This window comes from Malus sylvestris, chromosome 8, assembly GCF_916048215.2.
Source record: "Malus sylvestris chromosome 8, drMalSylv7.2, whole genome shotgun sequence".
Classification (NCBI taxonomy): Eukaryota; Viridiplantae; Streptophyta; class Magnoliopsida; order Rosales; family Rosaceae; genus Malus; species Malus sylvestris.
Window position 1 is genome coordinate 2187641 of NC_062267.1, and position 21654 is coordinate 2209294.

Consider the following 21654-nt stretch of genomic DNA (forward strand, 5'->3'; position numbering starts at 1 on the left):
GCAAATTGCAAAATTAGTAGAAGAGCCAACGAGGAAGTCGCTAGCACCTTTCAATCGTCAACTTCCATATAATTTAGTTTACAAAATTTTATCTCCTTAAAAGAGACTACGATCATAATTTGGCCTTTCAGTTGGGTCACACCATACGAGTTTTATTATTTGGTTAGCAAAATGAAGAAGCTGCCATGGAGTCCCTCATGAATATGATATATAATATATTGCGGGGGATGACGACCAATATTTCAAACTTGAAGATATGATCGTGTCACTTCTTTCAACATTTGATAAGTACTGGTTTAAGTTGATACTCCCACCTTTCGACGGTTTTGACTGAACTTCATTCACGTAAGATTCTCTCACTTTCAAATCTTCTCTCATCTCCTCCTCTCTCACTTTCTTTGTCTTTCTCTCTTTATAAAGAGACACAAGATGTTGACGTAACTTAATCGTAAGGGTTCAAATAGAAAGAGACCGAAGAGAGGAAAGAATCCAGATCCATGAAAAGCAACCATATTCTATATTCTATATTCATGTCATTAACTGAGTTTCTTTTCCTTTTCTTAGTACAAAGGAGCTGAAAGGAAAATATAATGACTTTTGGAAAATTAAAGGGGAAACTGCAACAGATTAACTAATCACATTTGACTCTTGTCGTCTATATATATTGTTACTTCGACGGTTCTGCATTTTCTTTTATGTTGAAACTTAAGAATCTTTATTCCCATCTACGAACTGATCTGGGTTGCTCTCCTTCACTGAATTCTTAGAGTCTTCATCCTGCATGAAAACCATAATTAAGATCATCTGTGGTACAGGGGGGAAAGCATGAAACATTCATCTCTTTGAATATATAAAAACTTTTTTTCCAGCTTGGGATCATGTTATTGTTATATCACGTGTTTTATGTGTTAATATTCTATGTGTTAAAACATGTGAAGTTGTTACGCCATGTTGGTGATTCATGCGTATACATTTGCTTTGAACAAGAAAAAATGAATGTAGATATAGAATGAGTAACCTATTTAATTTCATGATACAACTACGATATGTAAATAACCAAACTTTAAAGTATGGTTCAATTACGAAGAAAGTTGAGGTTTCATCATAAAATCAATCGACAATATGGGGAAGTAGCTCAATTACTTATAAGCACATGCAATATCTCTCATTTCTCTGATATGGGATTGATATGATAAAATAAATGGACGTTCCAATAGACATTGTGCACTTGTTTCACAACAACCCCTTAGAGGAAGCACCAAGCAAGGGGGACAGCAGGTTGGAGAAATGGAAGTTTGGGCTCTAGAGGGATTTGGTGTGAAGCTATACTAACTGAAAAAATTGCATTTGTGATAAATTCATACCAATCCACCCAATTTTTTTATTTTTTACTTTGATGTAAAAGATTTATGGATGAACTTAACAATTTGGATAATATATCCAAATCTATACTTTCAACACGTCCCCTCACGTGTAACGAATTTTCAAGTCTAACATGAGGACAATGCAAATCAGGTGGCGTGGAGCACATGTGGCACACGCATGACAACCTACTCTGATACTATTAAAAAAGTTGAGGTTTCATCATAAAACAAATTGACAATATAGAGAGTAGCTCAACTATTTATAAACATATATATATATATATATGGGTAAATAACTATAACCAAATTTTTAGAAGTGTAGTATTTTCCTTTGTATAAATGAATGCAGCTCCAGGAATTAAAAGAGATTATAAATTTACCTCTGTTCTTCAATATCCATGGAATATGATTTAGTGTTTCCTCCACCAGATTTTCTGTAATTAGGCAAAGGCACCTCACCAGCCTCAATCTTGTTCACATCTTCTACAAGCATCTGATAGTGCCTCTTCACTTCCTCCACTGATTTACCACCCACAGCCCTCGCGAGATTGTACCACCTCTCCGGCGTGTCCTTGTCGTAAACCGCCAGAGCATTCTCAAACAACTTGTTTTGCCTCGCCGTCCACGATCCTGACGACGCCATTGATCGATGTAAACCGAACTTCGCTAGCTACAGCTGATAATATGCTTTTTGGGGAGCTAGAGGGCTGAAAATGCCAAATGGAAGTAGGGTTATAATTGTTTGATGAGCAAAGAGAACGGCAGTGTTAGCTCCTTATATACTGGAGGGAGGAGAGAGAGAGAGGTGTGAGTAGAGAGAGAAAGAGATAGGTGGGGTGGGGTGGGGTGGTGTGGGGTCGGGTTTGGTTGCACAGCTATTTCTTTACTTGCAAAACAATGGGGGAGGATTTTGAACTTTGCAATAACGTACGTGGTATTTTTTACTTTCTAGGCAATATTTTCTATAGAATAATGTCAGAAAAATTAAATTTATAGACTAAATTTGCAAACTAAATAATGTATTATCAATAAAAAATGAGCACGTATTACAACGTTTAAGTAATAATTCAATCATCAACTTCTATGTCATTTAGTTTATAAAATTTAGTCTACAAATTTAGTTTCTTTAGTATTACTCTTTCATGTATTAGGGTTTAAACCCCCAAGAAATTATACAGGCCGACTTTGTTTTACCCAATAGAAAAGTAACATGATCGCCCTCATTCAACTCTCCTTGGTGTTCTTTTCTTCCCGTAAGCTTCGTATATACACCGTCCATTTCTACGTTCTAGTTGAAAGAAATTTTTTGAGTGTGCCGAACACATGATCCGGTACACGTGTAATAATACAATTGGTTGAAAATTTGTTTTTTTTTTTTAAGTTTTCAATCAATTGTATTATTACATTTGTGTACCAGATGTGTTCTCTGTATACACTGACAAATGATCTCCTAGCTGTAATGCTTCAAGTGAATGATATTAATTAGGGTTTAGGAAAACAAGATTCACTTCACACTCTCAATTTGTACGTTATCATGCATTTCTTCCGTGAGGGTTATTTTAAGATAGTAAAATATTAATTTCAGATTACACAATGACAAATTGAAAGCATGAATAACCATTGCCTAACTTGTTTAATGTTTGATTTGTGTTATGAAACTTTTACGTCTATCAATTGAGAGATTTTTCAGTGTGTTAAGAACACTATCTGTTACACTAAGTATAACAATTAATATAATTAGCTGAAAACTTCAAAAAGATTTCAACTAGTTGTGTCATGACACTTTGTATATCGACCCATGTTCTCACCCGGCACACTCAAAAACTTCTCTTATCAGTGTAACTGACAATAGATTATGGTTGGAGGGCACCTAATCCCGATGCAAATACGCATGATTTTCGTGCAAGACGAAACTCCTCTCACCCATTTTTGGGTAAAAAATTTCAGTTATTTAGGGATGTGCCTTTTTTAAGTCAGTTTTCAAATAGGCTAATATAATATTATCAACATTTTTATAGATCTAAATCTCTTGTTAGTTTGTATGATTGGTAGAACTTCCGTATAGATGTTGCTGCAACTAACAAGAAAAAGAATTTCAACATGATCTATTGATGACCTAGAATGTGACTTCAAATTTCCATATTTAAAAGTATGTAATTATTACTTAGTTATAGCTTAAGTTAATTTATCAAGAGTAGTACTTGTGCACTAGAACAGAAAGCATGAGGCCCAGATAATCGATCTTATTCACAAAAAGAGTGTTAATGTCGAGTTTTATGAGGTAAAACACAAAATTCATTTTCCACTCTCTATCTTTTTCCAAGCGTTTTATACATGCATTTTGTGGTCAATCTCAAGTCTCAACCCTAGGTGAAAAACTTGAGCAAGATATGTTTGATCGTATCATTTGTAAGACACTTCTCACAAAAATATAAAACTTATGTGTTTTGATATCGCCTAGTTATGCCACCCAATAAGAACTGTGCAACCCTAATGACAGATTTCCTCAACAACTCGAACACACCATGTACTCTTTTGTTTGGTTGTTGCTCTCTTATTAAGCAACCTTCCGAAACATTTCTAGCTGGCTCATCTCGTGTAGCAACCCTCCTACATCTCTCATTCCGTACTACTATTCACCCCAAATAAGTGAATATATACCCAAATAAATTGAACACAGATTACTACTTTAATTAGTCCTTGTAATTTGAGCGTTTATAGTTTTGGTTATCGCGATTTAACTCTTGTAATTTAAAAACAATTTAACTTCGTCAACTTTTTAATTTCGACAAAATTATAGACCATAATGCAGAAAACTCTGCAGAACTTGGCGCGTTTCAACTATTTTTAGAGCAAAAGCATAGCTGTATGTATTGTACTCTCCTCTTACTAAACCAGTAATTAAGACAGTTGGCAATTGCTTTTGTATGACTTGATTTTTGAGAATCTACCTAATCATAATATATCTGGGCTAGTGGCAACCTAAATAGCAAAGCACTGCCATGGGGTAAAATAGTTCCAACTTACAAGTCCAGTGCAGAATATATATATATATATATATATATATATATATTGTTGTTAGTGAATTATGATTCTAATTCCCAGTTTAGTTGGCACAATTGGATCAAGTATAGTTGTCTAAATTACTATGCATCCAATTTACTGATAACTAGTTGTTACAGTACTGCAGCTGTCTTGAAAGCAAACATTTCTTCTTTCTATCATTTAAGTTCAAGAGATCCCATTCGTATGATAAAACAAATCTGATGGATACTAAACAGGCGTATATACATTTTCTTTGTTACAAATGAGGGGTTTGAATCATGAAAACAGTCTATTTGCAAAGCAAAGGTAAGAGTGCGTACGATAGTGTTTCCCTCCTACCATCGCAAAACGGGAAGCCTTGTTGCCTTGGGGTCACCCTTTTAAATGAGGGTTTGGAACCCTAGATTCTTGGCTTATTATATCACTCTCAATGAAGATCAATAATCTTTCATTTTTATGGAAATAAGTAAATATTAAAACCTTTGTAAACTACATACATAAGCCAAAATATCTTATCAAGTAATGTAAGATGTATACTTGTATTTTTATCTTCTTTTTTTATGCAATTGCAGCTGTCTCTTGCTGCTATAATTTGGGAGAAACACACTGAAAAGGCGCTCCTAGTCATTGGCTTTGGATATATCATATTTGCGCACTGAATAATACTCATGCAACTTTTTTTTGTTCAGGTATATATATATTTGAAATTCTGATGTTATATATATATTGGATTGGAATCCTTATCATAATCCACGTCCGATCGATCAAAGAATTTAATTTATATCCATGGATGCCTGCTGCCTGCCTTTCCTTCAAAAGCTTTGACACTTGACAGTACTAGTTTTCCTTTTTTTTCTGGTGGCCCTGAGTTGCAAGTTGGAGCCTCATCACCGTTGGCCTCCACATTTCTATGGTCATCATGCGCCGGCACAGGCAGATGCGTTCCGATGGATGGATTCTTCGAAGACCTAGGACTGGATACCGAATATATGGTTGTTTCGATTAGACATTGCTGAGGGCAATGGGGAACCAACTTCCATTCATTTTTATTTGGGGAGAGAAAGTCCTTGATCTAGACCTCTCAACAAGCAAAACCATCTATTAGGGATTAGGGTTTGCACAAATTATGTATACATAACGTTGATGGGGGATCCGTGAAACCACTTTTTTTACACAAGTTTTACAAGGCCACTCCATAATGTATTTTAGCGATCCGACCTCTGTATCTTTTAGGTATTTCCCTAAAGATCATGTACGTCACCCAAATTCAAAACCACATGACTGTTGAATTAAGGGTTTAGGGTTTCTTTGTAGAACCGTATTCGTAAATTTTCTTCACAACAAATGAATGTCTTAATGATTTTAGATTTGTCCAATTTTTTGTCAAGATGATCTATGAATGATGTCTTAAAAGATAGACGGTTCGGATCGTTGAAGTACATTACGAAGTGGGCCCTGAAAAACTTGTGTAAAAAAGGTGGTGCTACAAATCCACCCCTATAACATTAATATACGAGATGCATTTCTAATCCAGCAGTGATTATCATCTATACTTATGAGAGTAAAAGTGAACATGCCAAATTCAATGCTTAGTAAAAATGATGTATGACATACACTATTGTATGGTAGAATTTTTCGATACGTAGTACCTAGCGCTCGCTTTGTTGAGACGAAAAACTACTACTAATTTGATATAGAAAGACATAATATACCAAATGTGACCGATGAATGGATATACCTGGAATCCTAATCAATGGTGCTGATCATTATTCCACTGTAAAGTTGCCTTTTATACGGTTCTGCATGTCCATCAATGGCTTTTGCGTTAGAACACCCTTTTAATTATTCTTTCCGCCTATGCATCCGCCCCTTCTCACAAGTTGGAAATTGCCCTAACATATTCAGCTTTGCATACCAAAAGCTTTTGTGTATTTTTTGATAAAAAGGAGAAGCCCAATTGGTTGATCTAGTTGCTGAAATATTGAGAATATATAGAAAGAAATCATCAGAACCAGGTGATACGATATGCGTATCTTGACATATAAGCAGAAAGACATATATTCTCTATTTGACTGATCTGATAGAAAGTTAGAAAAACCATGCATACAACTTTGTTAAAGATTTTAGCTAAGATACTCCTGAGTATAGAATACTTCATGTATTTTAATTGTTAGATCTTATTTTTTTATTTTCAAATAATGGTTTAACGGCTATAACATCGAAGATCCCAAATAACAGAGTACCGTACAAAATCTCTTAAGAATATATGTGTTCCCAATTCCCCATTGTAGAATTTATTAATTAGCCCCAAAAAAGAATACTACATATAATTATTGAAAATAAAGATAGTAACCAAAGTCCAGTGTTCGAATCCTCGTTCATGTAGTTAATATAGACATCCTATCGTTGGTATAGGAAAATGTTTTAAAACTTACAAATCACAATGTAAACTGAATTCTTCTTTCTAATTAAGTATATATGAATATGATATTATGAAAGTCATATACGAAGAATCTCATTCTAAATATTGCCTTGTAAAGAATGAGAACAACTTACGTATAAATCCGGTGTACATCGGTTCCCAGTCTTTTCTTGCAGCATTTGTGCAACGTACACGTGATGAGTGTTAGAGTTGGTTTGATATTGCTGTGTTTTGAAAAAATACTGCTTCTGCTATGCTGTGAAATAAAATAGCAAAGTGTTTGGTAAATTTTTTTGTAAAAGTACTTTTGAAAAGAAAAAAAACAGTATTATAGTGTTTGGTAAACTTTTATGTAAAACAGATGTGAAAAAAAGTCAGTTTTTCAAAGCTGGGTTTTGCAACTTTGTGTTTTTGGCTTTTTTCACCCAAAACTGTGAAAAAAAACTAAAGCTGAATATTTACCAAACACAAAAAAGCTCATAGCTTTTTTTTATACCCAATTTTTTTCAAAATCACCTCAGTACCAAAACAGGCCTTAAAACATATAAATACATACTTTTTATGTTTTCATATTATTGACAAATTGGGCCAACTAAAAATGCTCACTAAAAGCCCACATAAATCATGACTCTTGGGCTATCTCTTTTTCTTGGCTGGCCCTAAGTGAAAAAATATACATTTGATGTTCTTCATTCACGAAGCACACAAACAGGTGCTTATTCTATAAAGTATTTTAAGTACTTTTTTATATTGTATACTAGCATTTGCCTACATATTTTATGTGTACGAATACATTTTTTTTTTAAATGAGAAGGAGAGAGGGAGAGAGAGAGAACGTGGGGGGAGTGGGAGGTTTTTACTTTTGGTTTTCGGTTTTTTTTATATTTAATATTGGAGGTATTTTAACATGTAAGTGAGACTTCAATAAAAATCAGTAAAATTTGTACCTATGAAATTACATTATTGCCCATCATTTTTTTTGTGTGATAGAAAACTAAGTAGTCTTTTCATCATCTTTTGATTGATAAAGAGGGTTTCATTAATTAATAAAGCTAAGTATTTTTAACATTGTTTGTCAAACACTATAAAAACACTTTTGGTTAATTTAGATAAACTTCCAAGTACAACCTAATATCCATGGTGGGAACTTTTTCCCCTTTTCTTATGGTTTGTAGTGCCACAATCTAATAATATCTCCAATGAAGGTTTCAAGGGAATAGGCAAATGCCTTGGGCAAAAATACCTAAGAAGGTTTCGTGAGGCAAAATAGCCTTGTTGTAGGAGATAAGGCAATTTTGGGTCAATGTCAAATTGAACCAAAAAACCGAAAAAAAACATCGAACCAAACTAAACTGAACTATAATTTGGTATGGTTTAAGCAAAAAATAAACTGGTTGAAATCGAATCTACCCCTTTTGGATGGTGTGCTTGGTGTTTCGACAAGGAAAAAGCGGAGGAGAGAGAGAAAGCGGGGTGGTGGTGGGTCAGAGAAGAAATTAAAAAAAAAAAAAAAACTTTATCCATGTGTCACGTTTAAAGTAAGATTTTTTTAACAGTTGCGATAAACTTTGTCGCAGAAAAACGATTTGTGCGATGTTGTACAAAGGATATGGTCTGTAATTTTTTGAGAATAATACTTGACTATTCAAAAAATAAGTAGGAGTTTCTACTCAAAATTGTTTATTGCCGATTCATAGAGCTTCATTTTTATGATCCAAACCGTTCATATTATAAATAACTTTAACGTCACATCTGCAAAAAAAGTCTATTAAAATTAAGCCGTTTAGTCATCTAACTGTGTAAAAACAGATGAGCATAATCGATAAAAGCATTACAAACCGTCTATCTATTTGCTAGACGACCTTAGTTTTAATTCATTTTTTGCAAAGATGATCTTCACATAGTGCAACAAAACTCTGAACAATTCTGATCACAAATACAAAACTCCGTTAATGAGAATTTTGAAGAATTTCTACTCATATTTGAGTAGTCAATTTTTTTAATTTTTTTAAGGGACATATTAGACAAGACAAATATTAAAGCGAACTTTAACGAAAAGTTCATAATACTGTTTATTTTAACGAAAAATCAAATTTTTATATTAAAACATCAATCTTAGTACTATTTAATTTACCCTTTATTTTATCATTACCATTAAAACTCAAAATTTTCAAATATTTTTTATTAGTTTTCATAATATTAAAAGACAAAATGCCGATAACTAAGAAATTTCATTTTGCAATGATTTTGACGCGGAGGCTGTCGGGTCAATGTCGGACTCCGTGGATAAAAATGCCACGTAGGCCACAATCATTTTCCCACAAAGTCGTTGTTTTTTTCTCCCTTTTGTTTGTGGGAGTGGGAGACTTGCTTTTGGCCTTTATGTCATTCCCATCGCTTTATTATTTGCCCATTTCATATTTTGACCGGACAATTCATAATTTTTGCATTTTTGGAGTTAATATTTGACTAAGAACATAATTGTTGGCCGCCATCATACTTTTCTAAATCCCTTTGTGGCCCCAAGGAAATTTATAGTTTTCCACTTTGAATTTTATTTTCTTCACATCATTACTTTGATAAATTAATTTACATAATTTACATGAAGAGGAATGCTAAGATTTGGAATGGGAAGAAAGCTCCTATTTTTGTTTTCTTCTGACCGGATGAGATGATGATTAGTGGGTCGATGTGTGCTCTTGATCACAATTATTAAGGGGGTGTGATATTCACACACCCCTTTTTACTTCTCTCACATTTTTTTTAGTTTTCAGCCGTCGGATCGGATGAATTGAAGAAGATCAACGGACATAATTTAACAAAGGGTGTGTGATAAGTAAAAAGGGGTGTGATAAGTAAAAAGGGGTGTGTGGATTGCACACCCCTTATTAAAATAAAGGAAAGGTGATGGGCTGCTCTTTTACTCAATTTCGGGCCGCCATGTTCATTCGTGTGAGAGTCAGAGTAAGATATGTTTGACGTAGTCAGTCTCATCTTTTAGGGATTCTTCTTAGACTGTCTATTTTCTCACAGTTGCGTTAATTATCGTGTCAACATTATAAAACATGTGGTAAAAATATGAGATGACAGAGAGTTTATAAAGAGTCTCACTGTAAACAGACTCCCTCAATTAGCATTTTTCTTTAATTGAATAATCATCAAAAGCACATAAAAGTCCTTAGAATAATCATTTAACTCTACTTTTGTTCAAGTTGAGGACCAATAAAGAGTTATTCAAAGTGTAGGTGTTAAAAAAGTCTTGGTCTCTCACCAATTAACTAATAGTTAGGTACTTAAACTTTTAATACTAAATTTGGGGATAATATCTTGATATTTGCCCAAATTCTTATCTAATTACGTGAGTCAATAACTAGCAACATATGTACTTTTACGTAAGTCCATCCAATTCAAGATTGTGAATATGCGGAGAGAAGTCAATATCTTCTCAAACTTTTTGTTTCCAAAAAAACATATGTAATTTTATCTGGTTGTTAATTAGATGAACTTACATTTATTTTTATTTTTTCGTTTTTGATGAAAAACATGCACGAGTAACTCAAGAAAAACACAAAGATCATCCTTAAAGAAATAAAGATTAAAAAAAAAATTCAAGGTCAACATAGTGTCATATTTTGTTCTTCAGTGAAATTCATAAAGTACCATATCATACTGGTAATACCGACATTTTATTTACAACATTAAAAGAAGTTTCAAACTTGAATTATTCGTCCAAATTCACAAGAAAGCAACATTAATTAAACTTTTTCATAAGAAAATGACTTATCTGAGCTTATCTTAATTGAATTTGGAACAAAAAACACTAGATATCACTATCATTCTGGCCAAATATTTTGTGGAAGTATGTGACATGAGGCTAAAGGTGTCAATAACTCCATATGGAAAAAGAGAGAAGAAAAATCAAAGGCAAAGACGCGCTTAAAAGAAAAAGATGATGGTCTGTTTAATAAAAATGTGATGTGATCCTCTCCAATCCAAACACAATACCAAAGTACAAAGATCAAAATAGTAATTAGAGAAAGAGAAATACGAAGAATACTCTCAAAGTGTGATTTTTATCGACTTTTTGTCGTCTTATAATTTAATGTTAAATTTTGTGCAAAACATCATAAAATATCATGTTAAAAATATGAGGTGGAGTCTCCTTAGCATTTCTCAATATAAATTGTCAGACACCTCATATTTTTCATAATATTATATAAAGTAAATTGTAACAATGATCATTTAATTTTAATTCAATTGGAACAAGGGAAATTTAACGAAAAACTCTCGGTACTGTTCATTTTAACAAAAAATCACATTTGTATACTAAAAAATCAATATTGATATTATTCATTTTACCTTTTATTTTGTCCTTATCGTTAAAACTCAAAGCTTTCAAGTATTTTTTATTAGTTTTCCTTTGGAACAATGGTAAAGAGTTTACCGAGAATCTTACTTTTAAGAGAATTCTCTTACTATCTTTCCAAGTTAATTACAATAATCTCAAAGAGTGTCTTGGCATTTTTCTTTCCAAAAACTAAATATCAATATTTCAATATTTTCAACCACACAACCAAAAGCCATAACTGAAACTGAACATGGCTTCATTAATGGCTTCCGGTGGCTCTGACAGTGACTCCACAATACAAAGACATAGACACAGCCTTGGCCGTTGGTTGAGCGGGCGCACTCCTCACTGCTCCTCTCTCTCATTAAATGGTCTACCTCCTCCTCCTTCGAAGTTTCAAACCCACTCTCTTTTCGCAGAGTACTCTTAATTTTCAGTTTTGTTTGTTGGGTCTTTGAAGTTCGCAATTTTGGTTGGTGGGTTTTCTTGAGTTGCTGAAATTTTTAATCTTGGTAGAGAAAAGAAGAATTATCAGAGAAATGGTGGAGACCAAGACGGAGAAGAATTTCCATTGACGACCATGAAGTTGTTATCTGTAACTAAAACGGCAATGGGGGCGAGAGCCCAAGTCGGCGCCTTTGCCGTAGCGTTAATCTTGTTCGTGATTCAGAGTGGTTTTGCGCAGCAGGGTTCTTTGAGCTCCGACATGGAGCGGTCGGCGTTACTGGAGCTCCGGTCTTCGTTGGGTCTCAGAAGCAAAAACTGGCCCAGAAAGGCCGACCCATGTTCATCCTGGACCGGAGTCACATGCAGCAAGAATGGCCGTGTCACTGGAATTACCGTGTCCGGTTTGAGGCGAACCCGAGTGGGCCAGCAAAACCCCCGGTTCTCCGTCGATTCACTGGCTAATATCACCCTCTTGGCTTCTTTCAACGCCTCCGGGTTCGCGCTTCCTGGGTCCATACCCGACTGGTTTGGCCAAAGACTTGGTGCACTCCAGGTGCTCGACCTTAGGTCTGCGTCAGTCATTGGTTCTATTCCCCAGTCGCTTGGTAATTTGAAAAATCTTACTTCTTTGTATTTATCTGGCAATGATATTACTGGGATTTTACCTTCTGCGTTGATAAACATAACAGAGTTGGAAATTCTTGATCTTTCGAGGAATGCGATTACTGGGTCCATACCTTCTGGCTTTGCCAATCTTGGAAAGCTTGAAAGTCTTGACCTTTCTTCAAACTTCTTATCTGGGTCGGTTCCACCAGGTTTGGGAACCCTTTCAAGGCTTAAGTTCTTGGACTTGTCTGATAATAGTCTCACCGATTCGATTCCGGTTCAGTTTAGTAACCTTTCCCGGTTGGTTGAGCTTGATCTTAGCAAGAACACTTTGTCTGGGTCATTGCCTGTGGAACTGAGAGGGTTGAGGAGTTTGAGGAGGATGGGTATTGGAGATAATGCTGTGGAAGGTCCATTGCCGGAGGGTTTGTTTTCGAGTCTTGTTCAGCTGGAAGTTCTGGTTCTGAGTCGGAATAAATTTGATGGTGCTCTTCCTGGTGCCTTGTGGTCACTTCCCAGTTTGCGATTTCTCGATGTATCCCGCAACAATTTTACAGGAACTCTACCGAGCCTGGGTTCAAATGCTAGTGTTAGTGGCGCTGTGTTCAACCTTTCTCATAATCTGTTATATGGAAATCTTACATTTCCTGTTGGGAAATTTGGCTCAATCGATTTGTCTGATAATTTTTTCCAAGGCAAGGTATTAGAGGATAGTCAAAGCAATGATACTCTTACTGGAAATTGCCTACAGATTGTACCAAATCAAAAGAGTTTGCAGGATTGTAGGCAGTTTTATGAAGGGAGGGGTTTAAGTTTCGATGATTTTGGGGCCCTAGAACCAGCTCAGCCACCTTTCCTAGAACCTGAATCAAAGAGCAAGAACCGATTAACATTTATATTGGTTGGGATATTTGGTGGACTCGGCTTCATTGTGATTTTGGTACTGGTTCTGGTAGTGCTCCTGAAAATGTGCAATAAAGGCACAAATCAACGTGGAAGTGCAAATGTTGGGCCTGTTCCAGAAGGAGATGACCCTTCACTCCCCAAAGATCTCATCGATGCATCAGGTCGAGGAGATTCATTTACGTATGAGCAGATTCTCCATTCCACTTCTGCTTTCAGTGAAGCAAATCTTATAAAACATGGACACTCTGGAGACATATACCGAGGATCCTTGGCGAGTGGAACCCCTGTAGTTATCAAAAGGGTAAATTTGCATTCCGTAAAGAAAGAATCATACACGATAGAAATGGATTTATTCAGCAAGGTTTCACATACGAGATTGGTGCCACTTTTGGGTCACTGCTTAGAGCATGAGAGCGAGAAGCTTCTGGTTTACAAATACATGCCAAATGGAGACTTGGCTAGTTCCTTGCACAGGGTTACCAACTTAGGAGATGGCAATTTACAGTCCCTGGATTGGATTACAAGATTAAAAATTGCAATTGGAGCTGCTGAAATCCTAGCTTACCTACATCATGAATGCAGCCCACCGCTCGTTCACAGGTATTCCTCATCTTGCTTTCAGCTATTGTCACATCTTACAGACATTGTTCATGAATTATAGTGATTTCGAGTCCTCGTACTAATAAAATGTAGTATTTTTTGGCTCAAGTTAAATATGTCTAATAAACCTGCTTAGTCTATCAAAATAAAGATTCCGTAATGATAGTGAATGGTTACAAATACAACTATTGAAACCGAAGGCAAAGCATGCCTTGTGGTTGATAGTTTATGGTTACACCACTTGGTACCTTTCATTCGAGACTGTAGTTCCCTGACTGACTATAGTTTTTTACTTCATGCTTAATTGTGCTGTATTTTGCTAATTTTAGTTAGTTGACAAGCGATTGAAAGTTTATTTTTGGTTGTTGAAGAGATGTTCAAGCAAGCAGTATACTTCTCGATGATAAATTTGAGGTCCGGCTTGGAAGCTGGAGTGAGGTCCGTGTGCAAGAAGGGGATGGTAACCCAAATGTGATCACGAGATTGTTGCGGAAACAACAGTAAGTGTTCCTTATGAGTAGCCCTGCATTCCTAACATATGCAATCTTTAGCATTTTTTCATCAAATTATACTTCAGTCGTGGATAATATATGAGAAGCATAATCACAGTTTCCGTTCTGTCTTATGCAGAACCTTGGAACAAAGCCCTTATGGTACGTAAATCTACTTGAAACTTTTTTTCTGAAAATTTCGTTCCTGTATCTCGCTTCCCAGTTAAACCTCTCAAGTCTTGGGTCCTTATATTTCTCGTTCAATAGATTAATTAGTTTTCGTTTCTTTCTGCATGGACAGCCTCGGCATCAGCTGCTTGCTCATATGATGTATACTGTTTTGGGAAGGTTTTGCTTGAGCTTGTAACGGGTAAGCTTGGCATCAGCAAATCTGATGATTCGTCTACAAGGGAGTTGTTGGATCACACGGTGCGCTACATCAGCATATATGACAAGGAACTGTTGAATAAGATTGTTGACCCATCTCTGATAGTAGATGAAGATCTATTGGAAGAAGTTTGGGCCATGGCAATCGTGGCCAGGTCCTGCCTCAACCCCAAGCCATCTAAGCGTCCCCCGATGAAATACATCCTTAAGGCATTGGAAAACCCTCTAAAGGTGGTGAGGGAAGAGAGTTCCAGCTCTGCAAGGCTGCGAACAGCTTCATCGAGAAGATCCTGGAGCACTGCTTTCTTTGGTAGCTGGCAGCAGAGCTCATCAGATAGCGCCACCGCTCCTGGCCACACGAGCAGAGAGAGTATCAGTGGCTTAAAACGGGAATCCTCTGCATCACACAAAAGGTTATCAAGTGAAATATTCCCTGAGCCAATTGAAATACAAGATCTCGAGCGACAAGATGAACATTAGATATGAAGAACAACGACGTAGTCTTCACACAGACCACCGGTATCTGCGTTAAGCTCTGCATTGCTCTGCATCTGCGATTCTGCGTTAAGCTCGACGACGATGCCGGATAAAGATTACGAGCTATCTGGCGGATTGGAAATGCCTGGTGAAGTTGGTCTAAAAGTTGAGCCAGATTGTTATTGGTATGATAAGCTTGTTAAATTGAAGAAAACAAGCTGCAAAACTCAGTGACGGATGCTTTATAAAAGATCCCACGAGTGGAGTATGAATTTGTTACAGATTGGAAATTGGTAATAAATCTTATACAAGAATTTTCGTGGTTGTCAAAATTCAAACTTCATCAGATACAAAAGCATTTGCACTGTTTCTGGAAGCACTTTTTCTACAAACAAAAGCACTTAAAAATATTTTGGCATAACTCCTTACTTTAGTTATCGACAATGAAAATCGATAAAAGTCCCTGAGTTTGTCTGTTGTAATCTTTCCGTAAAAAATCCATCAATATCAAAAATACCCTTAAAAGGGTGATCACATAATCGTTCACGTGACCAAAATGATTCATGGTCAACAGTCTCAGGGACCACTTCTATCCATTTTCGTTGTCAGTAACCAAATTGAAGAGTTAAGCTAATCTCAGGGTTATAGCTAAAAAGCCAAACTTAAAAAGTGCATCTATGTCAAGAACCACTTTCTAGAAAAGCACTTCCAAATGCTTTTGCATAATACACTTCCAAACAAGTCCCTAACAACCTAGATCATCTCGAGAGAAAGAAATCAAAGTGAATCGGAGGATAGTCATAATATGCAAGAAACATTTCATTCAGAATGCAGAAAAGTTTGTACCACATATGGGGCAAAGAAAAGTAAAGGGCTTTTAAGCACTTAATTTACAGTTCTCTATTGGAGCAAATCATTTACAGTTCACCTAGATCATCCATAGATGCTCGCGTCTTCTTATCACGAAGCAAACATGCTTCACAGGGAAAGAATATCGAATTCATGGGGCATGTAGTCTTCGCTCGGCCTGTAGTATTTGTCGGGAGAGTAGAGACTCAAGTTGGAAACTTGGCTAGTATAAAGGCAGGCAAATCTCTCGACCTGCATCATGAAAACACAGTTCCAATTGATGCCATCTTAGAGAAAAAGGCTTAAGTAAGAATGTGTGTTTTTTTTTAAAGGTTGACGCCATTTTACACCGCACCTGATGGGAAAAGCGGGAGTTCTGATAGCCAGTCTTCATGAGTTGCCCCCAGATCTTATGAAACTGCAAATGTAAGCAAACCACAAGTCAATATTCTTGAAACCAAACTCATATACCACTGGACTAAAGCCTCAGAACTAGGAAGCATGTTTCATGTTGTACAAGAGAATCACTACCATTTGGTGACATTCACGTTGAGCCTGTTGATGGGCGAAACGCACTTGATCTCTTTGAAACTATAAAATCAAGCCATTAAGAAGTATAAATACGAATTTCACAACTGTTGAGCAACATCTGAAATAAACTTTACTCGGCAAGTTTAACAGGCTTACCTCCAAAGCATTGCATTCAGAAGATAATTTTTGCTTCTCCACAGTACTAAAATCATCAAATCTGATAAGGGCAATAGCATTTCTGTGTAAATTTTCGCTCACAATTGAAAATTTAATAAATAAAAGTACTATAGAATTCTAGATGAACACTGACTTGAGAGACCACTTTAGATGATGTATTTTGTCTTCAATTAGATCGCGTTCATTCCTCAACAATCGAAGTTGCTGTATGAACCAGCATACAAGTTAGCTTGTTGATCATGATACTACATTACAGCAGTTTCACAAGAAGTTTTAGAAAGACCTTGCGGGTATCTCTCAATTCCCATAGGAGTTCAACCTCCCTCTCTAGCTCTGGAACGACAAGCATTGTTCTCCACCCTATCCATAAAGACAAGAAATTAGGGAAAATATGATCACATTTGGGGAAGCAACGTAGAAGAAAGAAAACATGCACATTGTTTAAAGAAGTGACACAGATAACTGAAATCGGGAAAAAAAAAAAAAGGAAATTAGAAGACTCAGTACCAAGAACCTTTTTGCTGCGCAAAATATCTCCATATATATGGTCACCAACATAAAGAACCTATGAAAAATGTGTAAAATATTAGACCCAAGTTTGTTGGTAGCATCGGTTTTTCTTGCAACTGATGTACTTCCAGGAAAGAATAGTTCACCTGTGAACTTGACTCAATTGAAAGCAGTTTATGAAGATGGCCAACGCTGCCTCCCTGAAACAATGTCAAAGGCACTATTACTCAAGTTGAAATAATTAACACAATAATCAGAAAAATGGAAGGTTTTGTTATAGAAAATAAACTATTCAGATAAAGCTATTAATATGATCCTATAATGCACTAAATATTTAAAAGAGTACCTGGAAAACTCTACAAGCCTTCTTCTGTCCCTTCAACGATAACGTAGGTGCAGGTGAAGAACTTCCAACCTTTTGGAATATGAAATTAATTAATAAAACTAGATTAAATAAGAGGATACAAGTGTATAATGCGACATACAATGAATTATCAACATTAGCATACCAACCTGAGCCATAGGAGAACCATTATCAGTATTGATTAGCATCCCTGACTCGAGTTCTACCTCAAACAGATTAGCACGGTTACCATCATGAAAGAAGCTTGGCTTTGCACTGCATAGGTAACCACTTCTAATGGTTAGTAAAATGATAGTTACTATGACATAGGCGGTGTAGATGGCAAATGCTTAGCAAATTCAGAGATGGTGAACATAATGATAAACAGCATAACTCATAAAAACCTACACCATGTCAAAGGGTAGGGCAATTGAAATCCAGATTAGCAATCTCCAATTAAGGAATTAATAAAGTAGTGATATATGGTAAAGAATAACAACAAAGAACGCTTAGAGGAAAGGAAAAATCATGACCTGCCAGTGATGACAACATCAAAGTATTTAAGCCAGTCGAAATTGCATTTTCTACTACCATCCACTGTACGTGACTCGCAAAGGAAATTCATCACAATGTTTGTGTAGTCCCATAAACTGTAAGACGTAAACAAATTTATAAGAAAAATGTGTGTTATAGATTATCAGCAAAAACATATAAAATTCTCAAATTTAATTAAACAGATATAAAAGAAGCACAAATACCTGTTTGTCACCAGGAATGTAGCACGGCCAGAATCTCTCAGCATTTTGAGCATAGGAACTATGGAGGTATCTTCATTAATATACCTTGTAGCATTAATCATGAAGACCAAGTAAGATTGTTTTACCATTCAATTATTGATTAATCTGCATTATGTGAAACTAATACACAATGTTTATATCCTTACCGCTGAGGGTCATTTGCCACCATTTGCTTTAAAGTTCCATCACGGTGGCACAAATCAACAGCAGCTCGAACATCCTTGTACATAACAGCATAACTGAAAAGAAAAAAAACAAAATAAATATTGATATCAAAGAATTTTACCATCCATGGACCACGGAGCAAGTCGTATTCTTACTCAACACCCTCTGGAATTTTTCCTGGATTTTTGTCTTTGAAGTCAACCAGTTGGGCAAACATGTAAGCTTCAGCTAGAGCAAAGAGAGTATCAATGATAATATAATCTGGCTCGTCAAAGGAATCCCGTATTAATGTATTTCCATAGGTGTTAACTTTATCTTCCTTAGATAACTCTTTGAATCCATGGTAAGCAACTTTCACATACTTATGTCGATCCATCTGCACATCCATGTAATACAAGTATTCACACAGAGATTCACAATGCAATAAAGAATAGAAATCCAACCTGACTTGGAATGACCACATAAAACATCAAAAAACCATAATCAACGGGATCACCTTCAGGATGTTGCCTCTCTTCTTATCCAGAACCAACCCTCTGACCATATATGTCCAATCGAAGGACCAATTCAGCAACTGCGCCAGGTAATTATTGTTAATCAACATACTACGAATCGCTCATATTTTAAAATGGTAGCAATGATGTTTGCTACTGGTTTAATCGCAATATGAAACCAAAATAATATATGACATGTCAGCAACATAATGTCTTCCTGAAATGGAAAGAACAAAGGATAGAACAGACGAACCTCACGAGGGTATCCTAGATCATACACCAACTTTCGGATAGTTCCATCGTATGCAAGAGACTCAAAGGTTTCCGGCTTGTACTGTGCCAATGTGTAATCCATATCAAATCCCACCGCGACAATATTCTTCATATTCAACGATCTGTTGCAGAAAATCTGCTTTCTTAAGTCTATTTTACATCCTCCTTGGGGAGATGACCACACACATGGTTTCTGACCACCATCCGTCGAGCCCATAGTTGCAAAATGTGATGGCTTGTCACCTCCTACAGCAGTCTCGTGGCCCCTTTCCATCGAATAGCTGGCATGCAATTGATAACCTCCTGTTAGTTTATAGGAGTGGAGCAAAAATTAGAGCTTCTGATGGTGATTGAAAACGATGACATTTTCATTCAACTAAAGCATGATGCACCATATATACATTAACAGCTTCAGATTATGATTGTATACGGTACTTTTCAATAAAACAGCTCGAAAGTCCTCATTTTTTTCATCATTCTTGACCTGACCCATTTCGGAAATCATTTTCTTACAGAAACCCCATTTTCTGTTGGAAAATGAAGACGAAGAAGGAACAAACCAGAAGAAGAAGACCCCATTTCTACGAACAGAGAACCCGGGATTCGGGAAACTTACCCCCAGTGCCAGACAAAAGTGAGCGCACAGTGCACCAGGTTAAGTTCCGACTCCACGAATCCTCCCAGCTACGCTCCAGGAGACCTAAAATTTCCAGTTTTCTCAAAATTAAAAGAAAAGCTCTGTGCTGTTTGCTCTCTCTTTTATCGCTGTTCAAACCGCGCCCCCCCCCCCCCCCCCCCACAATACTTACAGCCCTCTCCTCCTACGAACTTCTAAAAAGCTTCACGCCAGATAACAAGGTAAAATCCCAAACCAACAAAAACCCACCAGCGACACGTAAATGCAGACACAGCCCTCGCAAAACTCACGCTTCAAAAGCTCAAAAAATGGCTAAAAATTTGAAATTTTTTGTAAGAAAAAACGAGGACGACAACAAGAACGGACCTATCGTGTGAATGCCTTTTCGTTTACCGGGAGAGCGAGAGCGGAGGCGGGGAGAGAGAGAGGAAGGGGAGGCAGCGGAAAGGTCGGGAGAAAACAGAGAGAGGCAGAAGGAAACGGGTTTCTTGGGAACACGCATGGTGGTTTTAAATAGGCATTTGGGAAGAGGAGGGAATGGGAGGGATGATAAGAGGGAATCGGATTCGAGGGGAATAATCTGGGAGATTCCGATGCCAATGGGATTAGGAAAAGGAATCGGAGCAAGTAACATCTAATTTGGGTGGGAGTTGGGTGTGTTATTCCTCCGCATTGGGAAAGGGAGAGGGAATTAAATTCCTTGGTGGGGACGACGGTGGTGAGAGAAGAGGGACGGTGGGTGGGTTGTTGTTTCCGTTTCCGGAAACGGGAAACTTTGGTGGTGGACGTGGTGGTGGTGGGAGAGTGGTGGGAAATTGTTCATGGGAGATTGAGATGCGGTGCCACGTAGACTGTGTAGAGGCTGAGATAATATTTACTTTTCCATTTTTAACTTTAATTGGGTTTTTAATCTTTTTTTAATTCTGTTAAAATACGGCATGGCCGCACATGTTACTTCATGGTGAAAGATTTTTGTTGTCTTCCCAAAAAAAAAAAAGATTTTTTGTTTTACTTTTTGTTAAAAACTTACGATCTCAATAATGATAATGATGATGATGACGATGATGATTATAAGAATAAATTGCAGCAATAGTATTTTAACTAAAAATTCATTATTATTGGTCCATCAACTCATCATAACGTGCAACTATAGTCATTTTCGTCAACTTAGTTGAAACTTTCGTCAAAATAAATCACATGTCATGCACGTGAGGCTAAATCAAGGGGTAAATATGGAAAATCAAATAAGAAAAATTGTATTAATTGTCCCTCAACTTTAATTCAGTTGGAGGAATGGTTCCTCAATTTTAATCTAATTGGAGCAATGATCCCTTAACTTTAACTCAATTGTAGCAATAATTATTCCAACATAACTCATTTTGACATAATTTTGACGAACTTGACGAAAATGATCATAGTTACATGTTTTGATGAGTTGAGAGGCCAATAGTAATGAATTTTTAGTTGAGAGACTATTGCTCTAATTTGATTAAAGTTGAGAAACAATTGTTACAATTTACTCTGATTATAAAACTAAACCAATAACAATTTTTTTTTTCTCCTCAAAATAATAAGATAGAATATTCTAATAAGATAGAATATTCTAACTTAAAAACATATTCTAAAGTGTAAAATTAAGCAATTATTATACTTAGTGTGGTAGTGTAAAAAGATTAGGGTATGTTTGAGAATTCTTACGTGAGAAGTACATTTTGTTCATAATTGGTTAGATGTGATTTTAAAATGACTGAAAGCATATTTAGAAATAATATTTTTGAGTCTCAA

The 21654-nt window shown here is 36.2% G+C and overlaps 3 protein-coding genes across 6 annotated transcripts; 1 reads left to right on the plus strand and 2 right to left on the minus strand.

Annotated features, from left to right (window-relative positions):
- Positions 1–494: 494 nt before the first annotated feature.
- Positions 495–2109, minus strand: LOC126632801 (protein RADIALIS-like 3). Its single transcript, XM_050303295.1, has 2 exons — positions 1745–2109; positions 495–777 (listed from the first exon to the last, which is right to left on the minus strand). Exons 1-2 carry the CDS (start codon positions 2005–2007, stop codon positions 753–755), a joined length of 288 nt encoding a protein of 95 aa, XP_050159252.1. The 5' UTR covers positions 2008–2109; the 3' UTR covers positions 495–752.
- Positions 2110–11357: 9248 nt separating this feature from the next.
- LOC126631907 (probable LRR receptor-like serine/threonine-protein kinase At2g16250) lies at positions 11358–15425 on the plus strand. Its single transcript, XM_050302104.1, has 4 exons — positions 11358–13738; positions 14110–14238; positions 14369–14391; positions 14531–15425. Exons 1-4 carry the CDS (start codon positions 11760–11762, stop codon positions 15094–15096), a joined length of 2697 nt encoding a protein of 898 aa, XP_050158061.1. The 5' UTR covers positions 11358–11759; the 3' UTR covers positions 15097–15425.
- Positions 15426–15888: 463 nt separating this feature from the next.
- Positions 15889–20722, minus strand: LOC126631908 (uncharacterized). 4 transcript variants are annotated; one of them, XM_050302105.1, is made up of 17 exons: positions 20236–20722; positions 19213–19535; positions 18962–19039; positions 18621–18841; positions 18447–18539; positions 18262–18345; positions 18037–18153; positions 17674–17779; positions 17507–17575; positions 17307–17360; positions 17158–17215; positions 16934–17010; positions 16784–16854; positions 16630–16690; positions 16474–16533; positions 16298–16360; positions 15889–16194 (listed from the first exon to the last, which is right to left on the minus strand). In XM_050302105.1, the coding sequence occupies exons 1-17, from the start codon at positions 20501–20503 to the stop codon at positions 16072–16074; spliced, it is 1926 nt and encodes a 641-aa protein (XP_050158062.1). In that variant the 5' UTR covers positions 20504–20722; the 3' UTR covers positions 15889–16071. The 4 variants fall into 4 exon arrangements, with proteins under 4 accessions (XP_050158062.1, XP_050158065.1, XP_050158064.1 ...); XM_050302108.1 differs by having other exon boundaries at positions 19213–19513; positions 20236–20383; XM_050302107.1 differs by having other exon boundaries at positions 19213–19513; positions 19849–20372.
- Between the last annotated feature and the right edge of the window lie 932 nt (positions 20723–21654).

What these genes read in the sequence shown, in the direction of transcription:
- LOC126632801 (XM_050303295.1), bottom strand. Translation starts at nt 2,007, where the DNA reads ATGGCGTCGTCAGGATCGTGGACGGCGAGGCAAAACAAGTTGTTTGAG. An exon ending in ATGGATATTGAAGAACAGAG is followed by an intron (nt 778 to 1,744) that starts GTAAATTTATAA and finishes GTTTTCATGCAG; the next exon opens with GATGAAGACTCTAAGAATTC.
- LOC126631907 (XM_050302104.1), top strand. Translation starts at nt 11,760, where the DNA reads ATGAAGTTGTTATCTGTAACTAAAACGGCAATGGGGGCGAGAGCCCAA. An exon ending in AGATTGTTGCGGAAACAACA is followed by an intron (nt 14,239 to 14,368) that starts GTAAGTGTTCCT and finishes TGTCTTATGCAG; the next exon opens with AACCTTGGAACAAAGCCCTT. An exon ending in CTTGGAACAAAGCCCTTATG is followed by an intron (nt 14,392 to 14,530) that starts GTACGTAAATCT and finishes CTGCATGGACAG; the next exon opens with CCTCGGCATCAGCTGCTTGC.
- LOC126631908 (XM_050302105.1), bottom strand. Translation starts at nt 20,503, where the DNA reads ATGTTACTTGCTCCGATTCCTTTTCCTAATCCCATTGGCATCGGAATC. An exon ending in CAATTGAGTCAAGTTCACAG is followed by an intron (nt 17,216 to 17,306) that starts GTGAACTATTCT and finishes CATTTTTCATAG; the next exon opens with GTTCTTTATGTTGGTGACCA. An exon ending in ACTCCCGCTTTTCCCATCAG is followed by an intron (nt 16,195 to 16,297) that starts GTGCGGTGTAAA and finishes TTCATGATGCAG; the next exon opens with GTCGAGAGATTTGCCTGCCT.